We start from the raw sequence: 17443 nt of genomic DNA on the forward strand, positions 1-17443 counted from the left end.
AAGAAACGAAAACTGATTCAGAAAAGTGTGTTTTGTAAATGTTTAGTATACGAGCTGTTCGTGCGTGTCCTTTGTTAAACCCATTCCATTTATTAACAGCATTTTGAAGATCTCGACTTTTTCTTCATAAATCGAAATTGTTCGTAACCGGATGCAATTTTATTCTTACCTATACCGCAGATAAAATAAACAATTTCTTTAACTGCAAATGAGATGCAGCATATCGTTGCACATTAAATTCGCCTAAACGGTCACACACCATGTAAAAATTGAAATTGTCATTCTGTAACCACAATTTCTTCTCATCATCGCATTAACATCTCCAATAATATTTTCTCAAACGAAACCTGCATAATGCAATTTCACTAACAACTGTATGCCTTAATACCTACCAGATTAACGCTTTAATGATTGCACAAGAAACGTTAACGATAATGAGGATATGGAGGATGAAATCAAATAAAATATTTTTTTATTACAACTTCAATGGCGTCAGTCATACTTACAATATATCTGGTTTCTCAATAAACAAATTGTTAAATTGATATTGTAAAAGATTAACTGAGATTAGGAAGTTCTTAAGCGTGTGTGTGCACGAATAAAATGTGTCTAGTTTTCGTAATGCATGCGAGTAACAGCGACTTACAAAGGCAAAATATTGGCGAGAAGGTTGCGTACTCGTACGTACGCGATGGCTAAGGTCGCTGTTGGTAGAAACGAAGTTACCCATTCGGTATTTTATGTGGCGTTTGGTCTTAGGCTAAGAAAAAAAACGCGTAAGAACAGTGTGATCATGGATGTATGGCGCTGAGACTAAGCCATTGGCGCTTAGAAAGAATTGAAACCTGACGTAACATATCGTCATTTCATAAAAAAGGAAAATCGAGATCAGCCTCGAAACAGATTGTTGTAATCTACCGAAAGATTTGAGGAAAGTATTCATTCATTCTCTGAGTCCCAGTCTTCAGTGTACGGGCTGCACTATAAAGTGAAAGGTCAAAGTGCTGCAAAAATGATTTGCGCTTATTGTCACGATCAAGTTAATCAACTATTCAAATATTGGTATGTTACAGTCAAACAAACCGTACACAATGCACTCACAAACGAAAAAAAAAAAACTATTTCGTTAGGAGAAACGGAAAAGCAGAAAAAAGCAACAACCAAGTCTCGTGTGTACCACAAAATATAAGTAAATTGAAAATGTTTCTTTATAAATTGTATTTATACGGGACAGTTTAATTAAACAGTCCATTAAGCGATGTTAACGACTTTGGCGATTTCTTGAGCAATTATTTTATTAAAACCGATTTAAATTACCTTGCATGCTTATTTTGCCAGACAAGTTGGCGGCCTTTTACCTACATCTAATGTTCGTTTCAGATATTTACAAGAACACGAAGCAATATTTTTTTTCTCTCAAAACTGTTGTTAGACGTTGCTGATTTGATTTGTACACGTTCATAATAGATTACATAGAGGTAGTTTAAAGCTCTCTGTCTATCTCTTTCTATACCTGCTAATGCTTTGCAATTTAAACGTTGAAAGTAATTTTATTTGCATTGATTCGTATTCTATATAATATTGATGAATCGGAATGAATATACATTATGTTTGCGAACATGTTTAATGGTTTATTAGCTGGTTTGATGGATGTATCAATTTGTCACAATTGAATAATAGAGACATTAGAGACGATAATCAGTTAATAATTATAATAAATCATCCATTCGACCACTTTAACGATTTCACACTTCATTCAAGTTATATTATCATGGTGGGTAATTTTAAAAATAAACAGAATTTGTGTGTCGAAAAGGAAAGCAAACGGAACATAAAAAAATGTGTAAACAAAAAGCGAAACAATAAATTATTTAATGGGGAGCGATTAATGGAACGTTTGTTTTTTAACGCCAGTTTATTAAATAATTTACAAATTGCCGATTTTTATTTCGAAAATTTTAACGGCTTTCTAACGAAAACAAATGCGGAATGTACTAAGTTTCAGCATCGACATAAACAAAATGTTATAGTTGGCTGATGGTACAGACGATCTCGACGAAATTTCAATTTAATGTTCTACAAAATACATCCAGAAAATTATTTTTATTGGATTAGTCATTTGAAGCAGGACTGATTTTTTATTTTAAATAGCAATTATAGAACAGAGTTGAACTGCATAAAATCGTATAATGCTAAAAACGTTTCTCTTCACTTCAAAAGAGTCAAAACAGAGCTTAAAATGACTTACATAATACCCATGTAAACGATAATGTTTAGACTGTTGAGTTGAATCAAACATAACAGCCTTGCTAACACACATTAAATTGCAAAAAAAAACTACTTTGAACAAGTCTGACAACTTTTTTATTTTGTAAAATTTAATTCGAACTGTAGGGTTCCGAACCGTGGCAAATGTATACTCAGTTCACAGGGCGACTGTACTGCAGGCCTTTTTGAGACTATTGACTGTTTGTAAAAATTGAGCTAGTCATTAAACTTAATTCAATTTATATTTTTCAGTAATTAAGAAACGATGTCCAAGATTGCTTAAGAGTTAAGAGTGTCTCATCGGTTTCCTTTTTTAATTTCTCTGTCTTTATAAATTGCGTGGAACATACAACTTTAATACTGCATTACAGCCGCTGTTTATTATCAAGACGAAAAAATACATACTTAGCCTCCCTAATCGACAAAAAGAACAACTGCACTGCAACTGCACTTCCCGGAAACTAATTTCTCGTCTCTACGACAGTAGCGTTATTATTCGTTTCCTGGGCTCTTCACGAATTAAATAAACTACTCACTGCCAGAGATTGACTTCGGCTCGAGCTGAAAACGCCTCCCTCATCAAAATAAAAATCTCCTAACCAATACGTAATCTGCTGAAATGTTTTCGCTCAATCATTTGCGAATTATTTTACACATCAATTCAATTCTTCTTCCATTCTTATTTTGTGTTATTGACCGACTAAACGAAAATAAAATAAATAAATTACATAAGCTCGCAAGATTGCGAATTAAAAAAAAAAGATTGCCACTTGAAATATACTTTGAGAAAAGCTGATTGTTCAGTTTGCTTTTAAATATTAAATACTTTCAATTGAATATCATGCCATGTAGGTGCTTACGCCATGAATTGTCATCCCAAATATTCTTTCTTCAGTGTTGATTAAGGGTTTGTTTTAACACGAGTTGAATTCCACCAGTAATGCAAATTGTGAAACTTCATAAGACTTTTTCACGCTGTGTAAAATTCAGCTAAAATCGTATAACACGACGGCCTTCTGCAATGTGCAGATCATTATAAGTATCAGTGTTCAAATTGTCGAATTCATTGTTTATTTGATACTCATTAACCAAGAACACCATCACAATATTCTCATAACTTAATAGAAAACGTTCAAAGTTTCGAATCTTTTTCTGATGTTGAGGTAGTGCTATCTGGGTCATGTGTCATGGATAGCAAAAGAACTTGAGGCAGGTGCAACATGCGAGGCCCAACAAGTGCATAATTTTTTGTGTTCTCTGCGCTGCTAGTTATGCTGCACTTAATTACCTTGACAAATCGTGTCCACAACATATTGAATAAATAGTTTAGTAATAAGTCGGCCACAATGTCGACTGAAAGGATTTTAGCTTTATTGAGTTTAATATGAAATGTGTGCCATGGTTTCTCTGTCCTAGCCATCCTGTAAGTGTATAACTATAACTAAGGAAGAAAAAGTTTGAAATTCTTTCTGATGAAAGTCTTGTGTAAGGCGAGCGTAGCGAGAGCAATAAGTTTATTTCGTTTCTAAAACAACACTTTTCACAATAAATAAGCTAAGAATTTTAATATATGTTTTCTTCTGCGATTATTGACTGAGTATCAGAAATCTAGTATTTGATGCAAAATCTGTTTCTTCATTCGTTTCAACATTTTATTTACGTTCTGCTATTAAACAGGACACAATCCAAAGCTTATCGTTATTTTGTTGTTGTTTTTGTTGTCGATAACAGATGGCAGATATAGCGAAGGTGTAACGTCTTATTACAATAATTATTATCTCGCGGAGGTATCGTAAAGAAACTTTGTCAAAGAAAACTTATTTTAAAAAAATCAAAAAATTCACCACAAGCATCATTAGAGCTAAAACTCATGTTCTTGTTTGTCCTCGTTCTGGTTCAATTTTTCCTTAATTTAAATATGACTTGCAAAAACAGTCAATGGTAAAGCAAGAGGAATGATTAAATTTAGAAAGAAAAAAAATATTTGAGATAAATGTTCGTCCAGTAAGTTTTAAAATTTGGCAAATTTACTCATAAATGTCTCACTTAAATATTTAAAGATTATTTTTCGTGTTCTGTTTCACGTTTCTATTTATTAATGACCGACAAGCAATATTGAAATTATTACGGAAATCACTTTTAACAGAAATGAACTCTATCATTTATCTCGCAAATTATGGAATTTTTCTGGTATAACACCGCAACGTAGTGATTTATCCAATATATAACATAAAGTATATATCGTACAAGTGCACTGTGTATATACAAACCGATCACAATCAATTAAATCTAATGAAAGGAATTCAATTCAAAATTTTAAATTGTGTAACCTTGAACAGTCTTTGCTGTTGTGTTTGTGTTGTGTGGATATTATAAGTGCTACATTGATATGCAAATGCAGATTTAGAAATTTAACCTTTTGTCGTTCTTTCTTTAAACTTACCTTCTCTGACTAACTATTTTCTCTTTCATTTTCTTTGCAGTTGTTTATGCAGATTACTCGACATCGGGCAGATCGTTACAGTTTTTAGAAGATTATGTTAATAAGGAGGTCCTACCTGCCTATGGAGATATCAATTGCACATCATCAGTTACAGGATTACAGTCGAATTTGTATTAGTAAGTTGAGTTTTTTATGATATCTTTTTCACAATGGAATGTAATCTCTGAACTTTAAAGAGCCGTTTACGTGATGGTCAAAGTTTTGTGCAATCAACCAGTCTTACTAAAAATTCGGCGCTTTTTAAACTTCATTCAGCACAGCAATGAAGTATCCGGTGTTGATTTATTACCGTAACGAAGCTAACCAATGCCATCGTAGAGTCTAGGTCTTTGATCAGTTATTACCGGGCGGTACTCGTTACTCAAAAAATTGACGTCGACTCTATTGTGACAGTATCGATTCCATTTATTATTATTGGTCGGTACTCGTTGCTTAGAGAAGCTTCCTCAGTTCCATGGACCAGTAATAATTCTTTCTTCCCAACGTCACTAAATTTGAAAATTTGAAACACCGAAACCAAAGAAATAAATAATTTTAACACCCTCTACAAACGCCGCTTCAATGTCAATATACTCATTATACTTGTAACATTGTACAAGACAAACAGATTTTCTCATTAGACACACGATTATTAGCATAGAATTTTTATAATGTCCGAGTTGCAGAGAGAGGCGCCAAAATATTTGTAGCAACAAAGTTATTCTAAATGAACATTCATACAACTAACTATGATGTTTCGTCGTTGTGTTGTGATAATCTTCAATTAGAAAAGTTAGAATGTGGTATGTCGGTTCTATAATAGACGTATAAAACGAACTTATATTTCGAAATGTTTTCAATGTTTTTCCTCTTTTTTTCACTCACAATATTTTGTTCTTCTCTTTTAATTCAATTTTTGTTGTAGTGAATCGGACGTCTGATTAGTCAATTATTTTACATTAATTTCAGCCGAATTATATCTGATTTTTAGTTAACTGAACTCTAGTAAATAGAGGATTAAAATACATTTACTAGATTGATTTGAAGTTTTTTTCCATCGTTGAGGACGATCATTAAACTTGAAGCTTGAGATTTTAGGAACAATTGGTTGTTGAATTAGAAGATTTAAATTACTTATATAATTGACGAAAAGCGTAGTAAATCAATGATTGAGTTGGTTTTTAGAAACTGTGTCTTTTACACTAGTTTGATAAGAGAGTAGTCGTAAACATCTAAGTCGTCTATGTAAGCGTCATATTGAATTGTGTTTCAATTAAAGTTTGATTAGCCCTTTTTCTCCCCGTTCGTAGTTTTGAAGTTGGGGTTTGCAAAATGTCCAGGGTTTGTTTTCTCCTACTCTTCAAGGTGGATATTGTACTTTTTTTACTTACTTGAACACTAACAGAGTCACTGGCACCGTGTATATGGGGCGATGGAGACAATTGACACCAATGACAACGCGAAATTATTCAAATTCATAAGGTTTTCCAACATTTTTCATCATTTTATCCTCTTCCACTCCGATGATGTTAGGTAAACTTTCCAGCTCGTATTTCCGAGAACCGTTACTCCGTTGTTCAAGACGTTGTTCAGTGGAAATATGTCTACTTCCACTTGTGTTGTGCGATATAAATTATCAAATTCATTTTATTCGAAATACGTGGTACATGAGTGACTACCATTACCACAGTTACCACATATTACAAATGGTGCGTTAGAAAGTCCTATATTTTCAGAACAACGAACACTGATAGAAAAGTTAACGCGCTGGACGTGTACTGTACGTAGTGGACGTGTAAATTGGCTGGCAGACAGCTATTTTTGGATCGAACTTCGGGAACGTTTAGTACACGTGCACTGCGTCAGTAAACGTCCAGTACGTTTGCTCTGGTATCCGAAATAAAATGAAATTTTGATGTACATTATTTCGTCAAATTTCGGTCTTTTTAATTTTAATTTTTTTAATTTTTCGTGTTTTTATTCATTTATATCGTAACTTTTTCTTAGATAAAAATTTTCTCCATGTTTGGTGCTGGGTTTGAACTGGGGACCTCTTGATCTCAAAGCGGCGCTTCAACTAATGTTGCAATTAAGACATACTACATTGATAGTTGTATTGTGAAGCGTTGGTAGAAGTAGGTAAACGTAGAGCACGTTTGCACACAAAGTACTTTTACTATGCTGGTGCATGTAATAAGGCTATTACATGTATAGGCAATAGCTTTTACATCACTCGCATAGTAAAACGTTATACTACACACGGGAAATAAAGTGATATCTCGTATCATGATGAATAAAAGTACCTCGGGCTACCGCCCTCGGATACTTTTTCTCATCTGGATACGAGATATCACTTTACTTCCCTTGCATAGTAATGTACTAATACATGCTATACGTTTACTTACATGACACACATATGAAACTTTGAAAATATTTTTTTTTATTCTAATTAGAACTATGGTATATGACAATGACCTAATATCGAGAATCGTAATCGTAATTCCTTCTTCTTCTTTTTGCGTAATATTTCGATATTTCAACAGTATGAGATTGGAACTCAGGGAATAAAACGTTTTGAAATTTAAATGACTGAATTTAATATTTCTGTTTTTAAGTGAATCCTAAAATCCTGATACAGATACATTCATCTCATGTACGTAAAGGACTTGACATAGTTGCTATTAATATAAAATGCACTGTGTACGAATGTTAACGCACAACAAGTACGATCTTTTGACATCATACTTACCATGCGTATACAAACATCCTAAACGTGTGCTTTTCTCAAACGTGTTGGGCGTATGAGGTAATTTTGCGATGAAGTTACACAGACCAAAATTTTACACATGTCCTACGTCGACTACAGGCGTGAGATGTATGGCACACATATCGTACGTAAACTTACATACGACAGGTTTGCCATACATACCCGACGCATACTATGCATAACAGAAGTATATCATACATATCCGAAGTACACCGCCAAAATCTTTTTTATCAGTGAACCACTGGATGGTGGAAAAGTTAACTTTCTTACCGCAAGCCTTTGGCAGGCCAAAATTTCCCGCGAGCTGAAAATTTCGAATTCCCCGTTCTTTACTGAAGTTCAACGAAGTTGGTAGATCGCACTATCTCCGTTAATTGGTGACCGTACCGTCCAGTTGGATCGTATAGCAATTCTTTCCAAATGTAAACAATATTGATATTGAGTCGATAAGTTATTCAAGTTAAAATTGACGAAATTGACAAAACATTACTTACGCCAATACGTATCATTAAGACTTTAAGGTTATTTTTAACATATTAAAGTCACCTCAAAGTGAAAAGCAATCAATAAATTCAAAGTTATTCACCGTCTCACTTAAAGAAAAAAAAGCTTTTATTAGCTATTACACGACTGAATCATTTGAACATGACTATATGGCAAATAAATGCATTAAATAATCGGTTTTCATTGTTCCATCGCAAAAAAAAAAACGTTTTTATAACAAACACTTTGATATGCACATATTGACCAATTCAACAATTTTTCTATTAATTATCTTAGCAACGAAGCTAAAGAAATAATAAGAACCGCTGTAAATGCATCAGATGATGATGAATTGACATTTTGCGAATCGGCCTACACCAGCCCAATCGAAAGGCTCACCACACTGCTGGCATTGAGAGATTCAAACGTACCAACGCCCATACTATTCGTTAGCACATGTGAACCGGAAAAAAATATCCGACCATGGTTGGACGTTGGTGTACAAATCGAAAAAGTGAGCAAAACGCGAGACGGTTTCTTGGATCTGGTTGATTTAGAGCAGAAATTGGCAAATTTTTACGAAAGTGGACGAAAGTTGATGGGTCTATTTTCGGGATCATCACGCTTGACGGGTATATTTTCGGACGATGTGGCAACAACAATTTTGTTACACCAGGTGACCTTAAAAGCACTTACAATGTGTTAATTCTTTATGTAATTTATGATCATCTCAATACAGTATTCAGCTATTTCAATATGGGACTACAGCTCTACCGGACCAAGCAGTAAAATCGACACAAACCCATCGTTACCCGGTGCGGCTAAAGATATTGTATTTTTCTCGGCAAACAAATTCATTGGCGGAGTTCAAGCCCCAGGTAAGTGCACGTTTTGATTTATTTTAGATTTTCGTTTTGATAAGATTCCCAATGATGACAGTCAGTAGCTTCATTTTAACACATCTCACGAAATTGTTAAAAAAGATAACGCGAAATTGTGATCGAACTCATAAACATTACCCCTTGTCTCAATGAATGAGGTAAATACACTTCAGCGCTGCTTTAATTATTCTATTACAGTTTACTTGTTGTCGTTGTTATCATACAATAACAGTCATTATCTAATGATTGCCAAAGTGACTATTTTTAGAAGAAAATTTATACATTTTGTTTGCCATTTTGTGTTGATAAGGTGTGTCTGCTGTCTTGAATATTTAGCCATTATACAAATATAGTGTACGGTGTATACTGTACACATAATAAACTCTAGTAAAGATATCAATGTTCACGTAAGCATTTTTTTTTAATTTCAATAATTTCTCTCAAATGTACAAGATAAATGGTGATAAGCCTTGCCGGCATACCTTTTCTATTCGATAAGAAACTTGTGCAAATTTATATCAGAAATCGTTGACTGTTAGACAATGGCAAAATTTATCGAACTCCATGGAATGAATGCCAAGGACCCCTATCTTGTACCTTCACACCAACAGCAGAATTTATTTATTTATTGTGTGAATAATAACCATTTGGCAAAACACTGAAATTAAACTTTCTTCTTCTGAGAAAATTCAGATGTTCTAGAAAAAGTGTGGGGCATGATCTTCTATCGCACACTTAGTGACGTATGCACTCAGTGGGAAGAGGGTTTTAAATTCTTCCGTTTTGATGTGCGTATCATATGGGCTCAATGATTCATGAGCTGCAGTTCCAGTGATAACTCAAAAGTCTAAAAATAACATTTCACGGAGATATTTAAAGTGAAATTACCAATTTCACGGTTCAAAGATAACAATTATTCTATGATAATTATGGTTCTCAAGTCATAACTTTGGGTGGAAACAGAGTTCATTGCTTATTTTGTCGTCGTATTAGATAACAAATAACCACCAGGTCAATCGGTCATTTAAGGAATTGGTAATTGACTCAAAAATGTCTTACTTTCACTCTGCTTAACAATCAAATGTCGAGTATACAGTAAATGGAATCAAATCAATCTATGATAAAATAAAAATAAAAATTTGGATGCGATAAGTGCAATCTGTTATGCATTCTGTTGTCTTTTCCACGGTTTTTTTTATCTCATAAAAATTGACATGACCGTCACTTAGTTTACATTGAAGCTGATTTGCATTCAGACAATAGATTTATTTCGTCTCTATAAATGCTATGTAAACGCAGACAACATTTTATATTAATGAACAGCGAAATCAGGTTTTTACTAATTATACTCTCCGATAATTGCTCAAACTTGTTACAAATAAATTACTTGTCTAATTGCTTGTTGTCGTAAAATCGGACACGAACAGTACATTTATAAGATGTGACCACCACTCATAATAGCAAAAACGCGGATATGTGTTTAGCGTGCATTATTAACTGGCGCTCCCACTATGCGTTGCCTATTTTTACAGTGTTGACCTTTGCCTTTATTACGGGTAAGCAAAGGCAGTGAATTATTTACAAAATCTGAAAATGACGTCTACACAGCGAAAATTGTATGATGATGGAAGACAGAATTAACTTTTCATCTATGCCCTCTTCTGTTAAACTTTTAAGACCCTGCTCCTTAAATTTGTTCCAAATATTATGAAATATATAAAATGAAATCTTAACAGCTGAAAAATAAAAATCCTGTTCCTGTTCCTTCGTTTATTTTCTCATTTTTCCTTTATCCATCTTACAGGTGTTTTAATCATAAAAAAATCGTTGCTGTCTGATAATAGTCAAATGATTTACGATACCGTTGGTGCTGTCGGTGCTGTGCGAGCTGGACTTGTCGTTCAACTGAAAGAATCTGTCGGCATACAAACCATTATGAATCGTCACGAAAAATTATGCAAGTGAGTATAATAAAGCGTATCCTCAGCGATTTTCAAAAATCTTTTCTTCGCTGAACATCACTTTTCAAGTTAAAGATGAGCAAAATCCGTCGGATGAGTCTGGATGAGATGCGGTTGATTCATAGATTTTTTAGATGGTTTCAAAGCTTTCGGAAACCTTCAAAAAATCTATTAGACATACAGGAAAGACCCATAGAACTTTGTGACATATTGAAGGCCAAAACATTCTTTAATTCCTTTTAAACCAAAAATTAAAGATCTGACAATACCCATCAGGAAAAAAACTTATCAGTCAGCTGGGCCATGAGCTTGGAGTGAACGTAAATCGACCTAAGATAAAAAAGATAGTTGTGAGCCCCCTTTTGTCTTCTCTTTTACTCGCTCGCATCTGACCTTTTTACCCTGCTCTCAACCCCAGAATCAGCTACATATAAAGCGAGAGAAACGAACGGTTCATGATTCTTTCTTAATTTGGTAGGTTAATTAATGTAGAAAGTGATTGCAAACTCACTGGCCAATACTGCGCTCCTTTTGGTTTTATTTATTGAAATTCATATTGAAATTATGCCGTGCTTTATTCCATGGTTTAACGGATGCTACAAATGGGATTACAATGGAAAAGTCAGCGTAATGGTCGATCCCAGCAACACAAAAATTGCTCGTGTCTTTTCGACCTAAGGTTTCAGGTTCTGGTCGCAAGTACGACGGCTATAAAATTGACACACACGCAATCATCTGACGTTTGCCTCCCGAAATATGCAAACGGTTAGCACTAGGTATTACCCAAAGGATATACGTATCGCACTATGTTCTGGTTAGTACTGTGCTAAGGTCACAACGATCTGCTGTGTTGTCAAGTGATTTTCGTAAATATTTGTACACCGTCACCGTATACGATTGTCCATGTCCACTTACAACGGAATGACTCACCACAACCATTTTTCATCAACTGAGAATGAGTAGCCAACATTCGATGTGCTACACTTAAAAGAGTTTTACAGTGAAACGTCTGGTAGAAATTTTCCACTGTATGGAAACGAATCAATAATTTATTAAACATGTAAATTGCCTCCGCATTGTCATAATAGAGTAGCTCTCTTATACTATAAAACGACGCACATGTTGCACGGACGAAGTCAACAAAAACATTATGAAAGTTTCAGCGTACGAGTAAAAATCTACCAACAAAAACGTGTGCTGGGAAAATTTTCCGCGGTTGTTTCGTGAAAAATGAACACGAAAATTTAAATACAAAAACAGACCATTGCCATTCGAATTTAACAAAAATGTTCACATTGTATACGATTTTCCTCGAATTGAAGGAGAACCGAAAAAAAAAACGTTAAATTTTCCGTTTGGTTATATTGCAGGCAAATGTTATCACATATCCGAACAATTCCAGAAATAATTTTACTCGGACCATTAGGAACGACAGCCAAAAGAATTCCAACATTATGCTTTTTAGTAAGACATCCACGTAGCACATACTTACATCATAGGTAAAGTTTATTTAAAAAAAACGAAATTGAAATACATTTGAATGAATGGTAGCATGACCGACCATACAAATGATGGATATTACCAATTAACAATGCCATTCAATTTTTAATTTAAAAAGATTTGTAGTTGCCGTGTTAAATGACGTATTTGGCATACAAGCTACGGCCCAAAATTCTATCGTTGAAGCAATGGGAATCAATAACAAACTGATCGTTGAATACGATCGGCTGGTTACGGACGAATCATTGAATTTGCAATCGATCAAACCGGGCTACACACAAATCACATTACCATTTTTCATGACGGAAACCGAAGTCGGTTTCATTTTGGAGTCACTGAAAATGGTAGCCACAGAGGCATGGAAACTTTTGCCACAATACGAAGTTGTGCCGGAAACTGGTGAGTGGAGGCATCATTCAAATTCGCTAGCCAAAGAACGAAAGTGGTTGGGTGCTATACGTTATACGGATGGTAGGATGATGTTTAACGATCGCCGTATTTCGGGACCGGGTCTATTTCCGCAGAACTATTCCGATTGCCTGCAGACCGCCCGAAATCTATTCAGTCGGGCGAGGAAAGTGGCCCAAAAGTCAGCAACAGCAAAAGTGGTTCTTCGATTAAATTACGATCATGCTGAGACTCTTCGATGGTAATTGTAGAGTTTCGTCGAAGCACAGCACATGGTGATAACGAAAATGAATATCTTTTAGGTACATGCTTCCAGGAGAGGCTCATGAATTACTTCTCGGACATTCACAAAACATTAAGCATCAAGTGCCGTTTGATCCGAATAAAGGTTCGTAACGCAAGTATGCAAATGAGTAGTGTCAATAAACTGTTCCATTTGAATGGATTTTCCAGCATTTGTACCAACGGCACTTTTTTACCTGACCCACCGACACAACAGTCTATCAGCGTTGGACGTGAAGCGATTTAAAAGTAGGAGTCTTCCCACATCACCGATTTCCATACCGATAATAACAAGACAACAGTCATCGCCTAGCCCGAGCAGACAGAGTCCAATCAGTGAAAGGAAGGGATGCAGTTCACCGCCGGTTGTGAAATTTTCACTAGGTGGTGAGGTGACCACATTGGCCAATCTCAATCAAATGTCATCGGGCGTAACTACACCCGACGGAAGTGTGTCAAATCGCAACAGGTAAATATCCATTTTTTGTTGGTTGTGTGATCGTTAAAATCTTAGAATCTCATTTGTGCGTTTGGCATCTTAAATGCCAACAACTAACCAAATCCATCACATCACATCACAGCATCGTGTGTTGGTGTTGATTCGGAAATTCTCAGTTGTACAAAGCCATTACCAATAGACAAAGAAAATTAAAAATTTAACCAAAAACAAAAAATCGAACACAAAAAAAATCATTAACAAAACTAGATGTCATAGTTGGTCATCCAATGCTGGTATTAGTTCATTAAGTCCACAAATTCGAATGAATTTGGGACTAACATTTCCGCAACGGTCGTCACAGCGGCCGCCGAGGCAAAGGTTATGTTCATGTAGTAGTCAAACGGAAATCGACGAAGAGGTGGACGATTCATCCGGTCTAAACTCTCCAACCACCCAACCTTCGCTACAGCAAATTGGAAGGTAAGGCATGACGTGGATGTCCATTTAACATACTAGTTGGTTTAGTTGATTCTCATTTAATTAATTCGTTATGCTATTAACTAACTGATTGGTTGATTGATTGATATTGTAGTTTAGATGGGAGAAGATTTAATACTTCCACGTATGTATCATTAACACTACATGGTTTTATGGGAAATTTTTTTTTAACCGAATCCTTTTATTTCCTGTAGCATCTGGAAATACACTTCTTATTCGCTTAGGATTAACCGATAAGATTGCATAAAGGGCTCGTCGTCATCAGAATCTCTGACTGTCTCTTAGTAAAATATTGGTGAATTTTGTGAAAAAGATTCCAATTGGTTCTACTCTGCGAGAGGCGTAGAACGTAAAGCCTTAAACAGATTGCTACGCAAGTGTCAGTTTATGCAAAATGATCACAAAGTTTACTTTTAGCTACCTGATGTTCTATCGGGCGATCTCGCAAGCGATAGCTAAAACTATTTTTACCGGCCCGCGCTGCATGTAAAACAGACCCAATCGCATAATGTAGCCAGTCCGGGTCTGACTGTGTGTAACGAATGTGATGAAATTCTCACGTTTATTCCACGAAAATGTGGAATATTTCGAACTCAAGGCCACGAACTTTTTAAAGGTCCATTGCTTACATATCCCTCTCGGACCATAACCTCTCTAAAATATACAAGATACAGAAAGACAATAGCTTAAACAAGATGCGGTAGCTTTTCAAAGATCGGCAGTTGCACATCAAGTCGAATGTGCAATGTGTAAAGCGAAATCAGAATGTCCTGACTTAGTTATCCATCTTTTTGCATTCTTACATATTTCTTCTAAAAGATTGGTTTCACACTGCTAAACAAACAACAACCATTCCTAAAAACACTCCTGAATGTTACGTTGTATCCTGTTGTTGTATCCCAAAGCTTTTTGTTGCTTGACCTGTCTTTAATATATTCAAAGCATCAACAACTTCGATGACAATGAATATGAGCAAAACCTCATTCGCACTTCGGTGTCGCATACAGCATCAATAAACGTTGAGCCACAAAGTAAATACGAAAAATTGTTTGTTATAGTGACAACGAAGACTTAGAGGCTTATGTGAAAGAAGTTACAACTGAACTAGCATCCGAAATAAAATCCGAAATTCGTGGAGTTATTTCAAAGGTAGAAGATGTGCTCGACAGCAATGCGGACAATACGGATTTAAGCATTTACAATTTGTCATCTTTAACTAATCTGTCCAGGTGAGAAATAATCACGGAATTATTCGACTTGCCAACATTAAGACGATTATGTAAACTTTATCTGTTTAGCGCTGATGAGCTTCGCAATGATTCTGTGTCAGCATCAGATGTGGCAGAATATTTGAAAGAATTTTCTAAGGGAATAACCAGCCAAGTTACATCTGAAATTCGGGAGATCGTCAATGTGATGAACGAGACAGAACATGATCTACAGTCACAACGGTAGGTTTGCGCTGTTTATGACGGTTTTGTCTTCTAAGAGTGTTGATCTGACAGAGAAAACGAAACTGCCTACCAAGCAAAGAAACAATTTTTTTCTCACACTGTCAAATGATGTGAGATAGCTAGAGTACCATTCTATTGCTACTGTCTAATGAAATGTGATACCAAATATTTTCTATACGACACAAATCGTGTCAGGCTTTGTTGCCGTTTTATAATTTTTATTTTCTTCTCTAATAGACAGTATGAACACTGAACAGCAATAGATGTGCTTTTTACGCTAAAATTGTTCTTTCTTCACTCTATAATCTAGCAAAATAACTCACCGCTTCAGTGACACATCTGCCCAAGTCGTATCACCACCCGAATGCACCAAACAGCGTTCCGAATCATTTCCAAACCCAAGCACACAGAAATTCAATTCAGCCCCGAATCCGGAAAGTTCGACACCAACTTGTCCGTACACCGGTGCCATATCAAAACTAACCGATCCCAATGGAACAACGTCACAAGATTCGGGTATAAATATGTACTTCCACGATCAGGATGACACCCGTCTGCGGACAATTGTTGAGGGAGCTTCGAACGAAAGGTTTTCTTTTTCGATGCGAAATTCTCCGTTCGATCGAAATTGATTTGATTTTTGTTGTCATCTTGCAGAGTACGTACACTATCCAGACAGTCAGTGGTATCGGAAAGCGTTGACGGCATCGAACCGGATTCGTGTTGTTCGTCGCAAACGAAATGCAAATGCGTTAGGAACCATAATGATCATGCGTCGCGGGCGTCAAGCAAATATACGAAAAATGATTCGACCGATTCGGATAAAGATGAATGCAACAAATGGCAGTACCTACCGAATACAGTGTGGAAGCAGACAGCTGAGGTTACAAAACATACTTAATTGTCTTTTTTTAACTTTAAATAACACTATTCTGTAGATGGTGACTGTATTTTTTGTTCTTTTGTTTTTTTTTTTTTTGGTTTATAACGAATTATTTTAGAAAGTTTTTTTTTCTTCTTGAAATAATCTTAATTATTAACAAAACACAAAAATTGTAGTTGATATAGAGACAGACCCATGACGAAGGGAACGCAATGGAATTGTTGTTCTCGCTGAATGCTTTCGTTCAGCTTTTTTTCTCGTTGAAAAAAGAAATAATTTTTGACTTTCAAAGCGAGAAAGAAAATTTGCTATTGCGTTCCTGGTGTCATGGGGTGTTGGTTTTATCTGATCAATTTTTAAACTTACAATTATGTACATAAACAATTTAGTTTTTATTAATATTTACACAAAAATTACACATTGCGATATGAACTTGAAAGTGACGGTCGAGGCTTGGCCATTTTTGTTTATTATTATTTTGATTTTAATAATCTTCTCGGAGAAGAATATTCTCGTCGTATCCCATCTACTTTTCACGATCCAGAACAATAAAAGAATCGGAACACTTTGCTGATACAGTTCAATATTGTTGTGGCTTGCATTCACTTGATTTAATTTAATTTCGAAATTATATCGGTTACAGTTACAGTCAACCTAATTCGATCAATTGTCTGAGTTTATTACAGCTGTTTTACCAGCTGATCTACTCATACATACACACCGCTTGCACTTAATACGTGTAAAATCAGACACACAAATGTAGTGATAAAACCATATTAACACGCATAAGCAGCGTAGTATTTGTATGATTGGACCACCTGATAAAACAGCTGTAGTAAACGACGATATGAATTACGCATAGAGGTACACTACCTAGAGGAATTATGACTCGAAATTCATTGAAAAATTATATCACACACATCACCAAAACGAAAACGTCAACTTTGCTTTGCTTTTGACATTTTGAGTCCCTTTACTTTTGACATTAAGAGTCCCTTTTACTGTCTGTACATGAAGCTGTCACACACACATTTAAATATATGATTTTTCATTTTAATTTGTCAGTTCATTCTATTGAAGGCCCTCGGAATTACGTTGACTTTAACTGTATAGTCAGTTAGATCAGTGAGAAAATAA

The 17443-nt window shown here is 35.3% G+C and overlaps 1 protein-coding gene across 4 annotated transcripts in view; it reads left to right on the plus strand.

Annotated features, from left to right (window-relative positions):
* Positions 1 to 17443, plus strand: part of LOC119085529 — a 43314-nt gene that overhangs the window by 21395 nt on the left and 4476 nt on the right. Inside the window, exons 2-14 of one of the 4 annotated variants that reach the window (XM_037195948.1) lie at positions 4752 to 4887; positions 8298 to 8676; positions 8740 to 8878; positions 10686 to 10842; positions 12213 to 12341; positions 12461 to 12991; positions 13053 to 13138; positions 13204 to 13501; positions 13739 to 13951; positions 15028 to 15198; positions 15268 to 15420; positions 15734 to 16012; positions 16081 to 16306. In XM_037195948.1, the coding sequence (XP_037051843.1) occupies positions 4752 to 4887; positions 8298 to 8676; positions 8740 to 8878; positions 10686 to 10842; positions 12213 to 12341; positions 12461 to 12991; positions 13053 to 13138; positions 13204 to 13501; positions 13739 to 13951; positions 15028 to 15198; positions 15268 to 15420; positions 15734 to 16012; positions 16081 to 16306 (2897 nt within the window). The remainder of the gene's footprint in view (positions 1 to 4751; positions 4888 to 8297; positions 8677 to 8739; positions 8879 to 10685; positions 10843 to 12212; positions 12342 to 12460; positions 12992 to 13052; positions 13139 to 13203; positions 13502 to 13738; positions 13952 to 15027; positions 15199 to 15267; positions 15421 to 15733; positions 16013 to 16080; positions 16307 to 17443) is intronic. The other 3 variants (XM_037195962.1, XM_037195953.1, XM_037195965.1) reach the window with 3 other exon arrangements.

This window comes from Bradysia coprophila, chromosome X, assembly GCF_014529535.1.
Source record: "Bradysia coprophila strain Holo2 chromosome X, BU_Bcop_v1, whole genome shotgun sequence".
Lineage (NCBI taxonomy): Eukaryota > Metazoa > Arthropoda > Insecta > Diptera > Sciaridae > Bradysia > Bradysia coprophila.